Source organism: Stegodyphus dumicola, chromosome 3 (assembly GCF_044657685.1).
Source record: "Stegodyphus dumicola isolate Sdum_Otavi_A_Nest chromosome 3, ASM4465768v1".
NCBI lineage: Eukaryota > Metazoa > Arthropoda > Arachnida > Araneae > Eresidae > Stegodyphus > Stegodyphus dumicola.
Window position 1 is genome coordinate 270,595,966 of NC_140770.1, and position 22,008 is coordinate 270,617,973.

Genomic DNA, 22,008 nt, shown 5'->3' on the forward strand with positions numbered 1-22,008 from the left:
GATATGTAAAAGTTTATTTCCTGTAAGATGAACATGAAATACAGACCAGATGGAATTCTTTTTAAACTTGAAACTAATGCATGTGTTTCTTTGCAAATAACTGTATAAATTTTAATGCAAACAACTTGAAACGAGCCGGTTAAAGTGCTTTTGTTTTGGTTTGGTTATGGCAAAGCACATGAGGGCTATCTGTCTAAGGGAAGGTATGCCTTCGTATAGAACTTTCTAATGAAATGGATCGTATACATGTTACGCATGAGGAAAAACACTGAAACACCCAGGCAGCCAACACATACGCCGGGAATCCAGCCCCGAACCGAACTACCAGTATTCAGCGACTTTACCCCTCGGCCTCCGGTAGGCCCGCTGGTTAAGTGGATTCTTTGATACGCTTGAAATGCGCTCGTTATTACGCATATTAAAAAGCACATCTCGTTTAACCGCCAATAACTATTAAAAAACCATTTATTCAAGGTTTCGAGAGAATTTATATAGCAGGATTGATATTGAAATGTTAAAATATTCTACAAATATTCTCTTATGGTTATAATCTTTTGATGAGGCGAGTTCATGATAATCAGTTATGATTGTTTTGCAGGTTATTGTTTTGTATCGTTATCTCTAAGAGTGCATTCTGTCCTCTATTCCGTTAGAGAACTACGGACAGAGATCACCTCCGCCTTTGTGAAACTATTTATAATGTTACTGATTCACTGAGTGACAGACGCATAAGCAGGGGGACTACCCTGATTGCCTGTAAAACAGATAACAGCTTCCCGGCGCCGACCTTATGACAAAGAAACTTATAAATTTAAAAAGTTTCTAACGGACGAATATTGGAATACACTTTAATCAGAAACGGCTCTTAAATTTTACTTGTACTATATCTGTTTGACATAAATTCGATTGATTGACTAAGATTTCATATAAAATTCAATACGATTGGTCTTAGTGATAAAATACTCTGCGGCCGGAAAATCTGAACTAAGGGAAAAAGAGGGCGAAAACGACTTTTTCTTTTAGAATCCAATGCTCAGAATCATAAAAAGTACAATCGCTTTTTTATTTCTCAGGAGTCCCAGTGATCTATTGTCCTCTCGCTTTCTTGAAGAGAAAATTTAACGTTAGAAATTTTAGTTTTATCTTATAGAGTCTTTTTGTTTGTTTTGGGAGCATCAAAGACTAGACTCCACCGAATAGACTGCGTAGTAAATTCTCGCGACGACTCTGAAGAACAGATACTGCAAAAGAAGGTTTAAATAACCTTTTTATTTGAACTAAACTAAACAAAGATTGCTCTCACTCTGTACTTACAATTACTAACATTTATGGCTAAGTACCTTGAACAACAACAACTACAATAACAAAAAAAAAAAAAAAAAAAAAAAAAAAATGACAGTTTTCAAATTTTAAATTACGTCTAAAGAGGCATTTTTTAACATTTTGTGTGTTACCTTTATATATTAAATATTATGGTCTTCGCATTTAAACCATAAAGTTCAGTTCAAGAGCAATATCGCAAAATAATTTAAAATTGAACATATCTTTAGAATTTCCGATTTACAGTCTCGCGCGCTGGAGATAAAAATGTTTTCTTCTGTACAACGTTGCCATGGCTCGCTTTGGAAACCTTGAGTTTGTTAATCGAAAATTCGTTAAAGGTTTACAAAATATGAAATCGATAATAAAACAAATTTCAAATTTGGGCTTCCAGATGCCCACATTCGCAGTAGGATTTCATCATTCAAAATTGGATGGCTCTAGGTACCGCTGTTTTATCACAATGCGAGAAGCATATATACATTTATTCAATTTCCTTATTATTTAATTTCTTCATAGATCTTACAGGGCGATAATATTTTTTGGCAACAGTTTGAAAAGTGAAACGGACATTCAGAGTGATTCGACGCAAAATCGCAAAACGAAAACAGTAGTCCCTCAGAGACCCCTTTGGACTAATTATATAATTTTATAATACCAATTTCATTGTAATTTTTCATTTTATAATATATCTCATTACCCATTTAAATGTTCTTAATTATAAGTTTTGCAGTAAGATTATAATAGCGAAATAAATGCTACTCTCATAATTTTATTCACTAAATATTTAGTTTTGCTTTATTAATTTCTATAAGGTATAACTGACTAAATTTTAAAATTAATGTTGGATACAAATTGAAATTTATGAGACTCATCTTACCATGTTTGTGATCTGAGTTTTATTGGCCAAATATAGAAATATTTTATTTACCAAGAAAAGAGATGAACAAAATTGAAATTTGAGTGATTTTTAGAATTTAATACTTAACTGCAACCAATTTTATATACATCTAAATATGTAATGCATCATACTCTTTAGAAAATGAATTTCAGATCTTCCACAAGGCACATAAAAAAAAGGAACAGAAATTTGCCAGATATCTTAAAATTTCTATCTAGATAATGTCTCATAAAATATTTTTGAAGTATTCATGCTTATGTTGATGTATATTTTTTAGCAGCGCACGCTGTGGTTACTACGTGATACTTGACAAACTACGTGATACTTGACACACGAATTCCGTCAGTCATTTGCGAAACATACGTACAATATGTTTGCTAGTCTCATTCATGGGAATCGCATTGTTAACGATGTATATGCAAACGAAACATTATATGTTAAGCCACCAAATAAATCCCGTTCTGCGAGAAAAGAAAGCACAAAATCTTGTTGAAAATTGTTGTCATTTCTTTCATTTTCTATGAAACATTTAAATTCAAATTGTGTATGTACGTGTAGTATGATATTATTTCTAAAACTAAAGTCGCGACTTCGAAAAAAATCACGAATTGCGCCTGAATCATGTTGTGTGAAAAATAAGTCATAGTTTTTAAACTGGTAAATTAATGTAATAAAGGATGCAGCCCTACTCAGTAGAAGAAATTGCTTATAGCATGTAGACCAGGGGTTCCCAAGCTTTTGTTTCTAAAAGCACATTTTAAAATATCTGTTGGAAGGTAGGCACCATTTACGGTTTCAACGTGAATTTATAGTTGGATAGAGTTAATAATACATGCACATAAACAAGTAATATATAAAAAAAATTAAAGTAAATTCCTACTTAAGTCAACAAAGAAAATTTTATTTTAGTTACTTTTTATTAACATTGTTACAATTTTTCCGTTTCTAATTTATGAAGTTGATGGTGGTCTATAATTTCTCATTCTATCCACCTCTTGTAATGCTTCATTATTGCAAGCAACCTTTCCACTGAATTTCGAGCTTTCCAGTTCTTCAATTAATATTCCATCTAATGATTTCACACGACTCAAGGCGACATATGCTTGACCTGATACGAAGAGGTTTCATCCTAGATATATTACTGCATAATCTACAGTGCTATTTATTTATTCTGATAAGCAAGGGGCATTTTAAAGGGTTATATTTTAAGCATATATTATTATCCCGTTAACATAGAAATACGCTACATAATGGGACATTACATCCGCTTTATCTAACTCTATAAAACTACAATCCTTTAATTCACTTTAAAAATCTCTAGAACTCTGTCTTACTGTTGCCACTTATTTTTGTTAAATATGACAATTCCATTGATCACAGTCATGTACTATTTAAAAGTTGTTACAAAATTAATTTTTACAGCAAGTGAGAATTCCTAATAAACGGTCATTATTTATAAGTCTTATAATATATTTAATAAAAACAGCATATTTTTACTTCCGATAAACAGGAATAAATAAGTAGAAATTCACTTTAATAAGTGAAAAAACCGTTTAACATCAAGTGCCATCCACTACAAGTTTAAAAAATGTATTTGAACTTGAGTGGATGAATAAAAAGTATTTTATTAATGATTGAAAATTTGAATAAAATATAGGGAAAGTGTCAGCTAATAGTAGGAATTTAAAAAAAAAAAAAAAAAAAAAAAAAAAAGATCGGTCGCATTTTGCTTTGTGCTGGTACCTGCGTTGGACGCACTTCATTAAAAATGAAAAAAATTTCACATAGAATTTTATTGAAAACAAACATTTTTATTGTGATCGCACAGCGGCGAGCGCACGTTAAACGATCGGCGGGCGCTGTGGTACCCGCGGGCAGAGGGTTGGGAACCTCTGATGTAGACATATTACATTACAGTGTGAAAAAGAAACGTGTTTATATCTAGAAAACTGCAGCTATGTTACCCTGCAAGCTGTTGAGTAAGCGATGAATTTTACCTCTTGATCATGCCACTTTTACAGTAGAACTCCAATTATCCGAATCAATTGGGACCTGACCCCATTCGGATAATCGAAAAATTAGGATAATTGAATTTTTTCCGAAAAAAAGGTCTACGTAATTGTAACAAATGTAAACAAACATGGCCGCCATGGATTTTACTTAATTAGGTTTAGCCACACTTAAACAACTTTTAAATTGTTGATAATTCCAAAAATATTGCATGCAGATTTACTAAAGGCTTAAAAACCTTAACCGGAAGATAAGAAAAACATAATTAAATTATTTTCAAAGCAAAAAGTGCACAATTCACAAACATATAAGACTAAAGAAACTGAGATCACCGAGCCGGTTAACAAAGTGTATATATATATATATATATATATATATATATATACGTTTGGTGCGGCCGATTGCTATTAAAATACGAGGTGCACATCTACATGTTATAGCAGTCCTATATACAAAATTTCAACGTTCTGAGCCTACTCATTTTTGCGTTATGCGAGGTACGTACATACGTGCGTAAGCGCAGACGCCACGAAAAGTTCTTTTTAGAATTCATTTTAAATCAGTTTTATAATTTTTTTGGGGAAAAGAGTCCTTTATTCTGTCCTTCCGTACAGATATCAGGCAAAAACATCTTTAAATTGCATTCGATAACGGTCAAAATGGATATTTTCGTTTAAATATGATACCTGAAATGTTCGCGATTACAGTACTTTCTTTTTACTTCGTACAAGGAAGTAATTAGGCTTAGACGCACCAACAACTTTTTAATTGCTAATAATTTTACAACTATTGCATGCACTAAACATCAATCAACTAAACCTCAACCAACCAAAACCTCAACCAGAATATAAGGACAACATAATTCAATCATTTTGAAGGCAAAAAATGCACAATTTACCAATATATAAGAATAAAATAAACAGAATAAATATATAAGAATAAAATATCATATAGGTTTGGTGCTGCCGATTTGCAACCGAAAAGGGAAGTGCACCACTCCGTAATATAGCAGTCCAATATAGAAAATATTAATGTTCTGAGCGTACTCGTTTTTGAGTTATGTGAGATACATATGTACGTACAAATGTCACGAAAAAATATCTTCTGAATCCATTTTAAATAAATTTTATAATCGATTTGGAGAAATCGAGTTCTTTATTCTGTCCTTACTTACAGATGTCACGCAGAAACGTCATTAAATTGCATTCGATAGCGGTTAAAATGGACATTTTCGTTGAAATATGAAACCCGGAACTTTTCGTGATTACAATACTTCCTTTACTACGCACGAGGGAGTAGAAAGCAGCCATAAAATCATGAATCAATAAAACTGTAGTGCATGAAAATTAAATAATTCAAATTGTAATCACGTTTTTTTCTAAATTTGTCACAACTGAGTTAGAAAAATAGAAAAACTATCGATAAATTTGTAATTTAAAATATTGATTACATCTATTGCGTCGCAACCAGTTTTTATTCTGTAGCCATTAAAATTTTGCAAACATTTCAGCTATCTGGTTCGTTTGATAATGCGTGATTCCTACTCACAACACGATCAAATCTATATCCTCAATTGTTCTATGTTGCAAAAGCAAATCGATGGATAAAAGTTGCCAATCAACGTTAGTCTTTTATTAATCGAACAATGGACATATGTAGAACTATTGCCTACTGAAATAAGTAGGAAAGGTGTAGAGATGACTTTGTATGTCCATAGTTAGACTCAAGCCACGTCTTCTTGATGGAGTTAGTGAAAACCAATGTCCTATTTACTGACGCAGGTGCTGTGTCTCTATTTGATGTCAACTTTTCAAGCAAAATGAAATACAACTAAATTCGCTTCAACCATTGAATTTCCGCCATGTGTCTTCCGTCAACTACAGAAGCGACATATGGAAAATGCATCCAATCAGCGAAGGGATACTATTTACACAGCAATAATTGAAATGTCTCAGTTAATACCTGTTCCTTTTTGACAATATCCAATAATCTTACATAAAAAGAATCGTTTACTCTCGTGTTGTTGTCAAACGCCTTAGATATTTGAAGCCAATTACTTTGCCCTCATACCTTGTAGGCAAATTGGCAGGAACATTTTAAAGCACTTAGCCTACGGAAAAGGAGCTGCAAATACTATTTTTAGAAATGAGTGTTTTAATGGGGAATTTTCTGCCGGCTGTTGCTTTCCTCCAGTAAGTTTAAACACTCCGTTTTGTACAGATATGTTAAGATTATTTTTTAAAAATTATTTATGCATTTTGTTATGTAGTAAACAAGATATGCATTTCCGATGTTTGCCCAGTTAAATTGTAATTGAAAGCTATAGCAGTTTAATGAAAAAGGCGACTTCTTAAAATAAATTCAGAATTAATGTTTTAGGCTTAGCAATTATAAATTTAAATAAATCATTGAATGAGGTGCAGATATCAAACTATTGTTGACTTGGTGCCAAACCTATATTACAATTTTACATTCAGTTGCGACTCATTTGATTTAAAGCGATTCGAATTGTTATGACTTCAAGGGCAAATCTCGATAGTGCTTCTGTGGTTAACATAACATATGAAGAACCAGTAATAACCAGAGTTCAATATAGTTTACTTTCAAAATAGGATTTCAGTGGTAAAAGCATCCCAGTATATCTTCTCAATCTAATACAAAGAAGATAGGCATATCAGTTTAAATTTCAAGTTAGGGAAAATCCATATTTAGGTTACAACGTTGGTTGTATCGATAACAATAATAATAAAAAAGAAAATCTGAAAGGTTTCAGATTTTAAATTACGTTCAAAGGAGCGTTTTTTTAACATTTTTCGAGTTATCTTTATTCATTAAATATCATGTTCTTCGCATTTAAACCATGAAATTCAGTTCCACAGCAATATCGCAAAATGATTTAAAATTAAGCATATCTTTAGAATTTCCGATACACAGTCTTCCGCTCTGGAAATAGTTTTTTTTTTTTTTCGCAACGTTGCCATGGCTCGCTTCGAAATCCTTGAGTTTGTTAATCAAAAATTCGTTAAAGTTTTACAAAATATGAAATCGATAATAAAGCAAATTCCAGCTTCCAGATGCCCATATTCGCTGTAGGATTACATCATTCAAAATTGGATGGTTCTAGGTACCGTTGTTCCTTGCAATACATTTATGCAGATTCTTCATTATTTAATTTCTTGCAATATAATACAGGGTGATAATATTCGGTGACAACAGTTTGAAAAGTGAAACGGACATTCGGAGTGAATCGACGCAACATCGCAAAACGGAAACAGTAACTCCTCAGGGACAAAGCCCCTTTGAACTAATAATGCATTTCGAGGAAACCGGACACAGTCCTAACTTTGTGGAGGAAATGTTTCCTGCCAATATATATATAGAAGCATCATTTGGTTTCTCTGAATCAAATGTTATCTAACTATGAATTTGTCTGATTAAAAAAAGAATTTAATTTTTTAATTTCCTTCATGTCCTGACGTTTTACCCTTCTGCGTTTGTATCTCTTAACGTGCCGTCAGTTACATTCTTGAAATTGATGAAGGAATGTTAAGTAAATGAAAATATAAAAGTATTTTCATTTTTAGAAAACATATTATATATTCAATTCATATCTTTTGGTCGTGAATTAATTTTTTAATTTTTTTGGTGCTGACTCTAGTACTAAATTCAATTTTTCTGAACTTCTTCAACTCGTATTCTTATATTTTTTTATTTATCATCCATTATCCTGATTTATTACCCATAATCCTGATTTACCCTCCATTTGATTTCTGACTTTTGAACCATAATTTTTTGCATAATTAATTACATCATAATTTTTATAGCTCCAGCAACAACTTATTTCTTACGGAAACAAAAACAAATCCTTTTCGTGTCTTAGAAATAATACTTGCATAGCATTATATTTATATTTTCTTTTTTTAAATACCACTTTTCAAAAAAAAAAAAAAATCATTGCCAACCAGCAGCAGAAAGATTTCTAAATTATGATATTGGTTTAGGAAAGTGGCTGTTGTCTTAAAATAATTTAATATCATTTCAAAATATCTTCAAAATTATAAAATTGCCACACACTGAAGAGTCATCAGTGATTAAAATATTCTTAGGAATACTATAAGATCATTGCTGGTTTTAAATCAGAAATAAGTATGTAACTGATTCATTAAACATTTATTCCATTAATCTATCACTAAACTTACGTCACCTGGTTTATGGTGATGTAGTTTGAACTGGTTTTGTAAATTGCTTTAGTTCATTTTAGCAGTGATTATGAAATATATAACAATATTGAACTGGTTTATGTTATTCGTTTTAAAATAAATCTAGTGATACGTGACATCATAGCAATAGTAACTTAAAATATTTTTTCAAAAAATTCTTTTTGATGTAAAATGGCGAAATGTAAAACCAAAGAAATTTAGCCGGTTATCATTTGTTCAGTTTAATAGAAGATAATTAAACGTTTTTTAATACTAAAGTTACCGCAAATTGCCAGTTAGCAAGCAAATCTTTATATGATTCCTATTCTTCGGAAACTGAAAAATAGTTTACTCGTATAATATCACACATATTGTGGTAATTTTGGTCACATTCTCGACAAACGTGCAAGACAGATATATTCCAAAAATCCGTAATAAAAGATCATTGCTATTCTGACTCGAAATAGTTTGAGTCCACGAATATATCATGGTCAACAGAAAAAGCGAAACATCTTCTCTTAACAAAGGAGACGTAGAAGCACGATATTTGCCTAGTTTTATTTTAGTTCTGATTCAGAGCATCTCGGGAAGTGGAATTGAATTTTCCCGAAGAACACCTCCGGAGATGAATTCTAAGAATCGCAATCCATTATTTCTCTACCAAAGGCATGTCAAAGGGGCTTTTGTCTTGACGGAATTTAAGTAGTTCCTGCCTTGAAAACAGTATATTTTGACTTATATCCAATATTATTTGATTTATATCCATATAATCTCTGGTATTTGAATCCGCGTCTAATGATAAAGTCACTGGCTCTGCTAATTAAAAAAATTGCTTTCGTGTTATTAATAGATTGTATAAAACTGTACACAGTCCAGATATTATTATTATAAATTTAGTGTCCTGAGATCGTAAATAACAAATAATTATGATTAAAATTGCACAGCATTTGTATCAGAATGAAACAGCTGAGAAGATTCTGTCGTGTACATGATAGAATTATTTACATTAAATTCTGTTGATTTGATCGAAATCTTAAATTTAAATTCATGCATATAAAAGGGACATAAGAATTTTAATTACCATGCATTCTTTAAAATCTTCATAAAAAATTCTTTATTCTCTAAAATCTTTATCTTCTAGTATATAGATTTTTTACGTGATTAATTTATTATTTGACTGAAAACGATATCATAATAAACTGGCAATATAAATATGAAATTATTGAGCAACCTTTTTGAGCTGGTTTTGGAGGCTATTACCAGCTGACGTACACAAGAGCCTGGGTTAGAATCTTGGAGAAGACATGGATGTTTGTAAATGTATAATGTCTTTGTGGCACTTGGAATTTGATGGTTCATATGACATTTAATTAGGTAGCATTCACCATAAATCTCGAAACATGCAATAAGGCGCTGGCAATTAACTTTTGCATACAAGCGCAAGTGAGGCGAAATACAGTTCATGTACCTTTAGGTACGCATATGAAGTTCCCAAACTTGGAAAAGCGTTCGAGCAGTGCACCTGATGAGATGTAAACATGAAAAAGCCATGTGACACTGTGGTAGTTCTGGGTCGCCGGCGGCTGTCACGTGAGCGGTCACCCAAGCTCAGTCCCCGGCAGCTACTTCTTGAGGTGCTGTAGCGACGAAACAGCAAATATAAAAGTTTAGTATTTTACACTTAATACATAGTTCATAGTCTATAAACCTGTTGGTATGAGTTTAAATAGGCAAATTATGAAGGAAACAAAGGGAACTGAATGCAGTATTTAAGAATTTCGATATAGCATTTATAGGTTTCGGATTGGCCAGTGCCTATCACGTGAGTAATGTCTTTGTGGCATGAGTGCACTCTATGGCAAGCCGAACGTCCTCTCGTGTGGTCTGGCGATAGAGCTGAGCTCAAAACTGGGATAGAAGTAAACGTCTAACCTCCTTGAGTCTCTGACAACCATTCTTCTACGAAATATGGATTCGATAACAAATAAATAATCAAATCTTTGAAACGTTCATTACTATGAAGACTGTTCGTAATTCAACAACTGTTAGTAAGAGTTCAAAATTCTAACTTGTTTTTTAAAAATAAAACTGTATTTTCGGTACATATAAATGTATATCCTTTTAAAATCTAATTAAATTTCCTTTTATTATTAATGATCTATAAAGATTGTTTTTAAATTTTTGGTGACTAATATTTAAACATATTGACTTCTACGTACTTAAAATTGACTTATTCCACTTACCTGTGAAAACTGTATTTTTATGTGAAATATTTTAATAGACGTATAGCTTGATTTATAGCAGTCTTATAGCTCTCTGTTAAGTTTGTACCTAATACTTTAACGATTTTTCAGGTGATCAGGAACACCATTTAATTTTGAAATCTTTAAATTGTTTGCGATTCATGAATTATTTTGACGCAATTCTAAGTTTACACAGGAATTAAATTTGTATTCCATAATATGAACCTCAAAACAACAAGCCTTACTTATAAAAATGATCTACTCTAAGATCTCTCCACTAAACGTACCATAATTTCTCCCTAGACATTCATATGTCATCTGGCATAGTGTTCCAAATCCTCATATTAGTGCTGAACTTCCTATAGATTGTGTTCCGCTTTTTAACTTCAGAAGACGCTTGGAAGTTTTCTTTCTATAAATGCTCATACATTAAAAATAGTTGCACTCAAAGTGATGCTTAATTAATTATTAAATATATACTCATACAGTACATGCGAAAATTGCAAATTTATAATGAAGGTTCTAGGACATCTAGAATATCTAGCAGAAGTGTTGGTGAATGCAGCTATTTGAATGAGAGCATAAAGTTGTCCCATGATATTTCTTCCTTATTTCCTTAAAAACATATTTCAAATTTAGAACAAGCAGAACTACATTATTCTTTGAGGACAAATTTCCCAACAAAAAGCACTTTTGTCAATGAAGATTTTTATTTAATTTTTAAATACTTATTTAGAGAGCAATATTTGATTTTCTTCTGATTTATCAATCATTTCTGCAGTAAATAAAGTATACCCTTAAAATTTTCTTGATCTACCTAGGTCTGTTTTTCTGCTTAGATCTACTTTCTGTGTAACTCCACAGTACGAATTCATGGTATATTTTAAAGTTTTACATAGAGTATATTTAAAACACATAAAAATAATTGATAAACTACGTTTACCTTAGTTTATCAATTCTGTGGTATTTCAGACTAATTTATATGCATAGCATTTTCTTATTTTTGAAACTTCTAGTCGTTACTTGAACTTGACTATATATTGTTACAACTGTGACTCTCTTCGAAATTATTAGTCTCATATAAATGTTTGAAAAACAAAATCTGATGTGTGCACCACATGACGTCCTTGTACAGAATATTAAATTATACGTAATTTTCCTGCATTTCGTTTAAACATATTGAATTAAAAGTTGACGAATTTTGAATTAAATCTACTTCGTCGATAGCGCATAAACCACAATAGAATTAAATGCACTCTTTAAAGTTTACTGTATTTATCGAGTCTGTACGATTTATCTGTACTCGGTGTGCACATTCATTTTATAACTCAGAGTTCGTCTAAAGAACTACCACAAGTTCTACTCAAATACTATAATAAATCTAAAACGATGTATAAAAGAAATTAAATAAAGAAAAAAGAAACAATTCTTCTCAAATGATTCAGCGCCTATTATCTAAAGCGCACGCGCTACTCATTAATTCATTTCTCACTTCGCGGTTTACACCGCGAATATTATTATTAATATATAACACAGCGTAATATTGTTATTAAAATCTTGTAATTTAAAATAAATAACCTTTAATGTATATGTTAACGGCAATGTTTGTAATGCAGGCTCGAGAGCCACGTATAGCTCTCGCCGAAGAATGTATTTCTTTTTTTTTTTTAATGTTAGAACACGTTATCTCTTCTGGTTTGTATGTCGCCATTTTGAGTGTAAAAAAAAAAAAATTATGTGTTCCATCAATAGAATTTGCTTTATATTGCGAAAGAAGTATTACAGCGGCAAGTCAAAAGTACAAAAAATTTAAAATATTTTCATTAAACATTGAAAGATATAGAAAAACACAAAACACCAAGTACAGTTAAAACAATTAAAAAAAAACAATTTTTACAATTAAAATTACAGTTTCTACGCAAAAACAAGCTAATAACTTAAATGATAATTCCAGAATGAATTAAGCGTAATTAATTTCGCAATAATAAAAATAGACGTTCTTTTGTTGTTACGAAGCATAGTTTCTCTAGATTGGCAACAAATCCACTATTCTGCTAGGTTTCAAATAGAAACAAATATGGCCGCTTAGGTAAACACAATTTAGGCTTAGCCGCACTTCAAAAACATTTAAACTGTTGATAATTCCACAATTATGCATGCAGGTTAACTAAACGCATAAAGCTCTTAACATGAAGATATGAAAAAAATTTTTAAAGCAAAAAATTAAAGCAAAAAATGCACAATTTACAAACATATAAGAACAAAGAAATTGAGCTCACTGAACCGAGTAACAGAGTCGATACGTATATGCATATATTTATATATTTTTGATCTGGCCGATTGCAACCAAACTGGGAAATGAACATCTGCATGTTGTAGCAGTCCTATATACAAAATTTCAACGTTGTGGGACTACTCGTTTTTGTGTTATGCGAGATACATACATACATACACAAATACGTACATACAGACGCCACGAAAAAAATCTCTTCAGAATTCATTTTAAATCAGTTTTATAATTTTTTTTGAGGAAAAAGAGTCCTTTATTATGTACGGATGTCATGCGAAAATATAGATAAATTGCATTCGCTAGCGGTCAAAATGAATATTTTCGTTCGAATGTTATACCCGAAATTTTTCATGATTACAATACTTCCTTTTTACTTCGTACAAGGAAGTAAAACACTCATATATTTGCTGTGATATAAGTGGTCTCTCAGAAAATTCTCTCCGATAAGTGTATATCAAGTTTCAACACGACACTGGGTGTTGAGATCTATATGGCTGTCTCTCTTTATCGTCGCATTTATACTCATGTGCTCTTCTATGTTAAACAAATAAGGCCTCATGTCATTATTAAGCATAGTGTAGTCTTATAAACATGCCTGAGGATAAAGTTCATTTACGACACTGTATTTTGTGCAAATTCCAACAAGAAAGTAATGCCACAGAAGCATATCGAAATGTATTGGAACTTTTTGGTGAAGATGCAGTTTTGGAAGAACGTCCACAAGATGGTGCGAAAAATTTAAAACAGGTAATTGTGACCTCATTGCATACTTTGGGCGGCTATTCTGATCTATGACGATACTGTCAAGACCGTGTTAGAGCAAAATCCTTTCTTGATACCATTCTAGACTGAAGCAAAGCCTAACTCAGCTCGATAAACCAATTTGAGCCATATTCGAAAACTAAGATTAGTCTATAAAATTCCAGATGTTATAATATTAAGAATAAAAACTTTCACAAACATGCTAAACGGTGCTACATTCACAGAAAACGACATTTTTTCACATACGTTTAGAAAAGCACCTGAAATTTTGAATGATTTATGTGCTCTGCGTCTTAATTCAACCATCCATCTACCTATCTACACCGTCTGTCAGAATAGGTAAATTTTTCGTTCTGGCATATACACATAACAGGGAATCATAACTGAATCTCAGTTTTATTTAAGCGTCGTTGATTGGTTAGGCTAGAGACTTTAGTGGCTTCGTCCGGAATGATGGGAGAAGAGGGGTGCCTTCTTGCAACATGTCAATGCACCTGCTCACATGGCTGAAGGTGTGGCGAAGTTTCTAGCGTAAACGCGTGTGCCAGTTCTCAAACACTCTCCATATTTAGCACCGAGTGACATTTTGTATACGCGAAAACCAAGCTACGCATGAAGGATCAAGGCTATGACGACGTAACTGACACCAACATTCCAGCCTAAGCATAATTATCCCAAACAAGGATATTCTGACATTTTCATATCATTGTATGAACGATCTGTCCGTTGCGTTCAAGTGTGTGTGTGTTTGGGGGGGGGAGATTATGTAGGACATCTGAAGCATTATAATCTTTTCTTTACTTTGCGTTAATCCAGACTAAGACATTTTCGGACAGACGATGTATATGCAAGATTATCTGGTCGTCAATCAGCTTTTGCATTAAATCTGCACCCTTGCATATATAAATACACTATACGCAAGAATTTTATGTAATACAAAAATATATATTAGCTTGGCAATACTTTTATGGTTAATTTTCAGATGGATGAAATATCATTTTTCAGATCCCAAACCGGAAATATACCTGCCAACGGGAAGCGATTGCCTACAAGAGCCACTAACCGTTACTGCCTCCGACTGCTGGAATCCCATTTGCGTCAAACTTGGTAAAATTTAGATTTTCTTATCAGCATTCTTTTAAAAGTAGTAATAAAGGCATTTGTCTTTATCTCTCAAGAGGAATAGTAAGATTATATATTTCAAGCAAACCACGAGAAGGATAACTCCCAGCCTTATGCCAATTACAGTAACTCACATTTGTTTTCGGACACTTGTAATTTGCCGCTTTATTTACAAATATCAGTTATTAAACATTAGCGAAAGGAATTTATTCGTCTTTTACGTATGTTATTACTGATAATCATTTCTAAAAATCTGTAGAGTCATTAGGATTTTTGGAAAAAGGGGAGCTGAGAAATGAGCAAGGCCCTCGCGAGACTCGAAACCTGGACCTTTCAAATATGTGTCAAGTCTGCTTCCATTTGCACCAAGAAGGCATGCGGAAAGGGCAGAGAAACTTATTGTTCCCGATTTTTGTCTTTTGGTGTTTACTTTTGTGGAAATGTTTTTATTTGCCCTTTCCCTTCACTTTTATATTTTTAATCATTATTAAGACATAATTTTTTTTCATTTAATTATTTTATATTTTACTTATTTTCTTCTGTTGAATGGCGGGGTCTGTTATGGCCATAGGACCAACTTGTTTGATTAGGTGGATGCGCCCACTTCTGATACCTTATATACTCCTCCTTTTAAAGGGTGTCTGGGGGATTAGGGGACCCGATCGCCAAATTCTGACGGTAATGAATTATCGCCCACCACATATTAGTTCGGGCGTCAAGAATTACATCCCGAACGAATGCGAAAATACTCCTCCTTTTAATACTCCTCCCGAAGGAATGCGGAAATACTTCTCCCGAAGGAATGCGGAAATACTCCTCCTTTTAAAGGGTGTCTGGGGGATTAGGGGACCCAATCGCCAAATTCTGACGGTAACGAATTATCGCCCACCACATATTAGTTCGGGCGTCAAGAATTACATCCCGAAGGAAAGCGGAAATGTGGGAGAAGATACCTTATAACATTTCTAGTTTAAAGAAAAGTTAGTCAATATGTCAAAAATCTGAAATTGAGCTTAAATAAGTATTCCGATCCTTCGAACAAACAGTTTATATTTAATACAAACAATGAAAATAACGAAACATTCAGTATTTCGATGGGTAACTCTTAGTTACATTTTACATTCTTCATGTACTTTGGTATGGATTCAGCTAACGGTTTTCGTGCAAGACCCAATGCAAAAATTGATATTGTAAAGCATTTAAGGAAATATTAAGTTTCCTTATGCTTTCTTATGTACTCAATCCATACATGCTCGTTAGGATTTAAGACCGAAGAATGTAAGGAGTTTTGATAACTTCAGGATAGCTGTATAAAAGCCATAAGCAAACTTGTACGGTCATATGTTCAAGACCTTTATCCTGATAGAGCTTGAATGCATTTTGCATTCCAAATTTTCCAGAAGATGCCTTCAAGTTTAAGACTATTTATACTGATCCATATCCATATACAAAAGCATATCCATAATACAAAGCTGAAACTGCTCCAAAACATAATGCCTTCAACCCCGTGTAGATAATAGGTTTTTTGGATTCTATACTTCTTTTGAATTTAACCACAGAGTATTTAGCCTATGGGACTCAAATATATAAAATTTTTCTCTCTGCAAATATAACATCGTTCCTTTACAATAATCTTTGCTTACGGTGGAATATGCAAATTACAGTTGAAGAAAAAAAATTTTTTTTGCTGATTAACCATTGCAGACATGTGTAAGTTGTTTCGCGGTTATTTTTTTTATTTCAGTGCGCCCTTCTGATTCCACTGCAAGTATAACGGTACTAACGTTCGAGTTCTGTTTGATATTTTTGTTGGCTAAATCTCCGGCTGTTTAGTCTTAGCTTGGAATGTAGGCCAGGCTTCAGTGCATTTTGAAGAGTTTCACGCTGTTGCCACCATAGACAGTTGAACGTTTTACATTAAGGATATTTTTGTATATTTTGAGTACCTTTAGCATCTTATAAATGGTCATTACATAACTTATAGTAAAATTTAATATTCGTTTTTGTCGTCTTTCCATGTTCACTTCAGATATGGAACAGATGCAGATTTTTAAATTTTTTGATACCCATGACCGCTATAAAAAAAAGAAAGGAAAAATTGACTTCATTTTTTTTAAAGTTATGATTCATGAAATTACTTCCTGTATATTTTGTTTATCTCCTAAATGAAGCTCATATGATAGATATTATATATAACATAGTAGCAATTTTCTCTTCTCCGTAACGCATTTCCATTACATCAAAACATTTTCAATTTCTTTAAAAGAAATCTGTTTATGACATCATAAGAAAAACCAATTCTCCGCAAAACGCTAATACGCTATTAATAGTCTAAAGGAATACTACAGCTTTTGAACTTCTGTTAGACGTGCCCTGTCATAGGAATTCAAATATAAAAGAATTTACTGGAATTTCTTATAATTTGTAATAGAGAAATTAATATACTACCATGATCTATATATATTATGATATTGATTTTTTTGCTAAACTTTATATCAATACGTAAATAGATGGGTTGGACAAAAATGTGGAAACACCTCGTAAAATGCATGTTTGAACTGAAATGTTTATTCTTGCAAAAGCTATTTGGCGCAGTGATGTTTGCTCACCACCTGTACAACATCATCAATACATTGCAAGTGTCATTCCTTACCCAGATAATGTTCTGTGCAGATGTGAGTGCATCACGTCGGAGCTAAATGAATAAGAAACGTGGGAAAATTGCTGAGGCTCGTTCCTGTCATGGTGCTTCCGTAAAAAGGGTAGATGAACTGTTTGTTTTAAAGGCACAATATCTAAGAGTTTTAACACTTACAGGAAAAACCGAAACCGCTAAATCACAGCTCGGACGAAAATGTGTGTTGAGTGATAGTGACATTTGATCATTGAAGAGGATTCTAATGAAATATAAGAGGACTAAATGAATGTCTACAAGAGAGGACATTTTTGGGCGAGCTGCAATTCAAAACCCATTCATTAGTGGTCAGTTATCAAAATGGCTGTCAGAAAAGAAAGTTGTGCCAAAATCATGAAACCTAGGCTGTAGAGCAATGGGAAAAACAGTCATTTGGTCGGATGGAGTCTTGCTTTACACAGTCTCTGACTTTTGAGCGAGTTTACATCTGTCTAGCGCCTTTCCGAGCTTATGATAGAGACTGTTTGCTGCCGATAGTGAAACATGTCAGGTATCATGTCTTGGGCAGCCATATCGGGGTATTCTATGGGACCCATCATTACGTGTAAAGCTACATTACTGCCAAGAATTATGTGTGGCTGATCACGTCCATCCCATGGTACAAACTGTGTTCCTCAGTGCTAATGCCGTATTCCAAGATGAAAGAGCTCCTGTTCACACAGCTCACATAGTCCAAGAATGGTTTTCTGAGCCATGAGGATAAACGTTCACATCTACCAAGGCCACCCCATTCACTAGATATCAATATTATTGAGCCATTTGGGAAAGAAACCTGCGTGAGCGCTGTCCACCGCCATCATCATTAACAGAACTTGCCAACGTTTTATAGGAGAATTGTACAAGATTCCCTTGCAAAGCATACAAGACCTCTATTTATCCATTCTGAGAAGACTGCAATTTGGTTTGAATGCTAACCTCTTTCCTATACCGTATTAGTCACAGCAATATATTTTATTTCGGTGTTTCCACATTTTTGTCCAACTCCTGCATGTCATCATACAGTTAAAAAATGACTGATATATTTCTTTCCAGATACAGAGGAATCTACTAATGAGTTGTTGGATGCATACCACATATTACCCCTTTTCAATATGTCATCAGATTCCTACACTTGCCTGACACCAGAATGTACCAAAGCAGGTTACATTTAGATTTTTCTTACAAGTCTTTTTTATGTCTTTACTTTATCTCTTATAAGTATGTTTATGAGAGATTAAAAACAAATCTTATGACACATAGCAAAAGCAGATAGAGCCCGTTGCATTTTTTCAATAGACATATTAACCGCGTAGAATAAAAGTGCAAAGCTTGTTAGTTGTAAATACCTGTAATTTTGTGTAACAACTCAAATGCTAATGTCTGCTTTTATGTACACTGTAGAACAGTTAAGTCTTGAGAAATAAAGCAGCATTCAGTGCGCTCAGATCTTCTCAAAATATTCTCTTCAAGCTGTCGAAAGTTTTAAATTTATTGTTATATTCAATATTATCTATAAGAATAAGTAACTGTTTTAACTGTTATTATTCGTTTTGAGAGTCAAGCAAAAGTAGCACACTTTTCTCAAACTAAGTGTAGCATTTACGACGAAATACCTTCCTTGCAAGTATTATTACAGGATAGTTACAGGCTGTTATAAGAGTTGCTGGTACTCTTAATGTTTTTCCCCCATGAAGCATGTTTCGGGGATAGTGAAAAAAAGTAGAATTGCAGTCAAATTTTACTTATTTAATCCGCGAAAATGTAGACACATAAATACAAGTAAAATAAAGCAAAAAATGAGAACTGATTTTTACTATTCGTTAATTGTGCTTTGACACAAAAACAAAACACTAGTATAGTCTTTGGAGAACTGTTTTTGAATTTTATACCAATTTTGAAGAAATCAGGAATTTTCCTTCTTCATATGTTTATTATCAACGCAATCAATAATAAATATCTATTTTGCATTAAGACCTAACTCTCACTGATATCACAGATCGCAATATGATTTGAATTTCTATGAATATCAGCGTAAGTCTTGCTCATTTTTCAAGCCTCTTAAACAGCTATTTGGTTTAAATTCACAAATATTTTAGATTTATCACGCAAGGAAATCCGAAAGTACATAATATTCGAGTTTCAAATATGTCATGCAATACTCCTAAAATTAACAGCCTGCGACTAATTTAGGTTAATATAACACGCCGAACAAATATTAATTTAGAAGACAAACAACGAAAATCAGCATTATATTTGCAAATTTTCGCAGGACTAGTTTCGATGGTTTTACCGAACCATCAACCTCAGCAGCCAAAGTGCAAATGAACGAGATAAGACGTAGTGATAAGATAGATAAAAATGGTTACCACTCCTTCTCAAGCATTTCGTTCCGGTGTTTTAGGACAAAAGTGAAATTATATACAATAATTTCAAATCCGGACAAGAAATATGTACTTTAATATCGGAAAGAACTAAAGGTAGAACTAAAGGTAATAGCTAAACATTGACGTTGAAAATGGAGAGGGAAGGAGCATTGAAATAAGAAAACTACTTTTAGTCGTTTCACAAAATGATTGGAATGTCATTTAGCCATATACTAACATGGTCGGGGATAAGCACGAGGTACAAAACGGACGCATGAAAGTTATTATTTTCCGTCCATACTCACAAAGATGAGTCATCGCCATAATTTTAAGATGTCGTTGCAATAAGTGAAGTAAAAGTGAGAATTAGAGTAATTCCGTACACCGAAAAACATTATCTGGGATGTTTAATGTAGCTATGAATTTGATCTTGAGCACGAAAAATATTCTTAAGAATTTGCAAACAATTTTATTTTATTGATTACTTTAAATTTTATAATATGGCCTATTGTTTTAAAGCATAATACTATACCTTAATACGCAATATACATGTATATGAAAAATATATACTATATAATATTTAATATATAGTATGTAGGAAAAAAAGAATGCAAAAACACTTTAACCCTTTATTTCCCCACAAGACTTTGAAGTCCCATTAATAAAATCGCTGAATTACGTTTTAACAGTACTTTTAAGACCCAATTTCAAAATTGTAAAATAAGCCAGTGGAAACACTTATACCATTTTTGTAAATTTAATGTAAGATGTTTCTCATGCATGAAGAAATGTAATAAAAAATCTGCAAACTCCTTAAAAAAAGTAGTTTGGTACATAAAGGGTTAAGTAAAACTTAAAAGTAGTAAAAAATCTTGTGTTTGGCTCTTTTTTTTTTTTTTTTTTTTTTTTTTTTTGTTTCTGTTCCCGACGAAGAAGAAACTGCACCTATTCGCTCTCAAAATGGACGATAGAGTTTTAATTAAATTCTACGCAAAATACGAGGTAGCTGAAGTTTTGCCTAATTTTAAGACAACACTTAATATGGAGTATGAGCTTCCCTAGAAGCAATACAGCACATACAACGATATGTGATGCTGTTAATTATTGCTCTTGCAAAGAAGTTGCAACCATGGCAAGGGTCTGAAGTAGAGGACTGAGGCAGCTGTACGTCATAAGATTGAGGTCAGGTGAATGAGCTGGCCACTCCATGCACTGAATTTTTTGCTGCTAAAGACAATCATCTAGGATGCGAGCTGTCTGCAGTCCAGCGATGTCGTCCTGTAGCAGGACCACGTCATTAGAAAGACCCGTATTACCACGGCATAAGGGAGCACATAAATTTCAAGTGGAAAGGTAGGGAGGTCTGTGCGTTCAACCTAAAGAGATACCACCCCGGACACAGACACCACCTCCTACATATGCATCTCTTTCATGGATGTTTGATGGTGGATAACGGGCACCATGTTCTCTCCAAATCAATTAACGCCTACTATCGCCCTGGAGGCTAAATCTGCACCCTGTAAAGAATGATACACTGATCAGCCGTCTAGTGGACATATTGACCACTGATCAGCCGTCTAGTGGATATACTGACGTGCCAATCTCAAATTTTCCCTTCTATGATATGAAGTGAGCGGCACGCAAATGGCTGCTCGCCTCGCGTACAGACACCCTTCGTGAAGCCTTCAGCGCACGGTTGATGTTAACAACAACATGCCGGTAGCTTCAGCAAGGGAGGATCTGAGTTGAGTCGGAGTAATGTTTCAATTCCTTCGTGCGCATTGCAAAACATATCGGTCATTGGCACTGGTCGTGGCGGTTGGCCGTCCTTGGCTATACCTTTGGGATCCTGAATCTGTGGTTATAAAGTGTTGTCAAAGTTTATGAACCACAGAAGGATTGCCATTTAACCATCTGGTCACTTCTATCTGACTTTATGCTGCCTCTAGTCTCGCTATAGCTCTCTCTCGCAGTTCTTCTAATAAATGATTTCTGGAGGTCATTGCTACGGCATGGCTATTCCATATATATCTCAGTATCACAGCGAAATTCGTAGGCTTGCTCTCAAACATGCAATTTTATGCTCCTTGTAGATGACGTTTTCCGACTGCACCGCCACTAATT

The 22,008-nt window shown here is 33.3% G+C and overlaps 1 protein-coding gene across 1 annotated transcript in view; it reads left to right on the forward strand.

Annotated features, from left to right (window-relative positions):
- Nucleotides 1-6,244: 6,244 nt before the first annotated feature.
- LOC146998340 (neprilysin-2-like) overlaps nucleotides 6,245-22,008 on the forward strand; it is a 33,449-nt gene continuing 17,685 nt past the window's right edge. Inside the window, exons 1-3 of the mRNA XM_085812503.1 lie at nucleotides 6,245-6,423; nucleotides 14,731-14,832; nucleotides 18,575-18,682. Of these exons, the coding sequence (XP_085668629.1) occupies nucleotides 18,634-18,682 (49 nt within the window). The 5' untranslated portion in view covers nucleotides 6,245-6,423; nucleotides 14,731-14,832; nucleotides 18,575-18,633. The remainder of the gene's footprint in view (nucleotides 6,424-14,730; nucleotides 14,833-18,574; nucleotides 18,683-22,008) is intronic.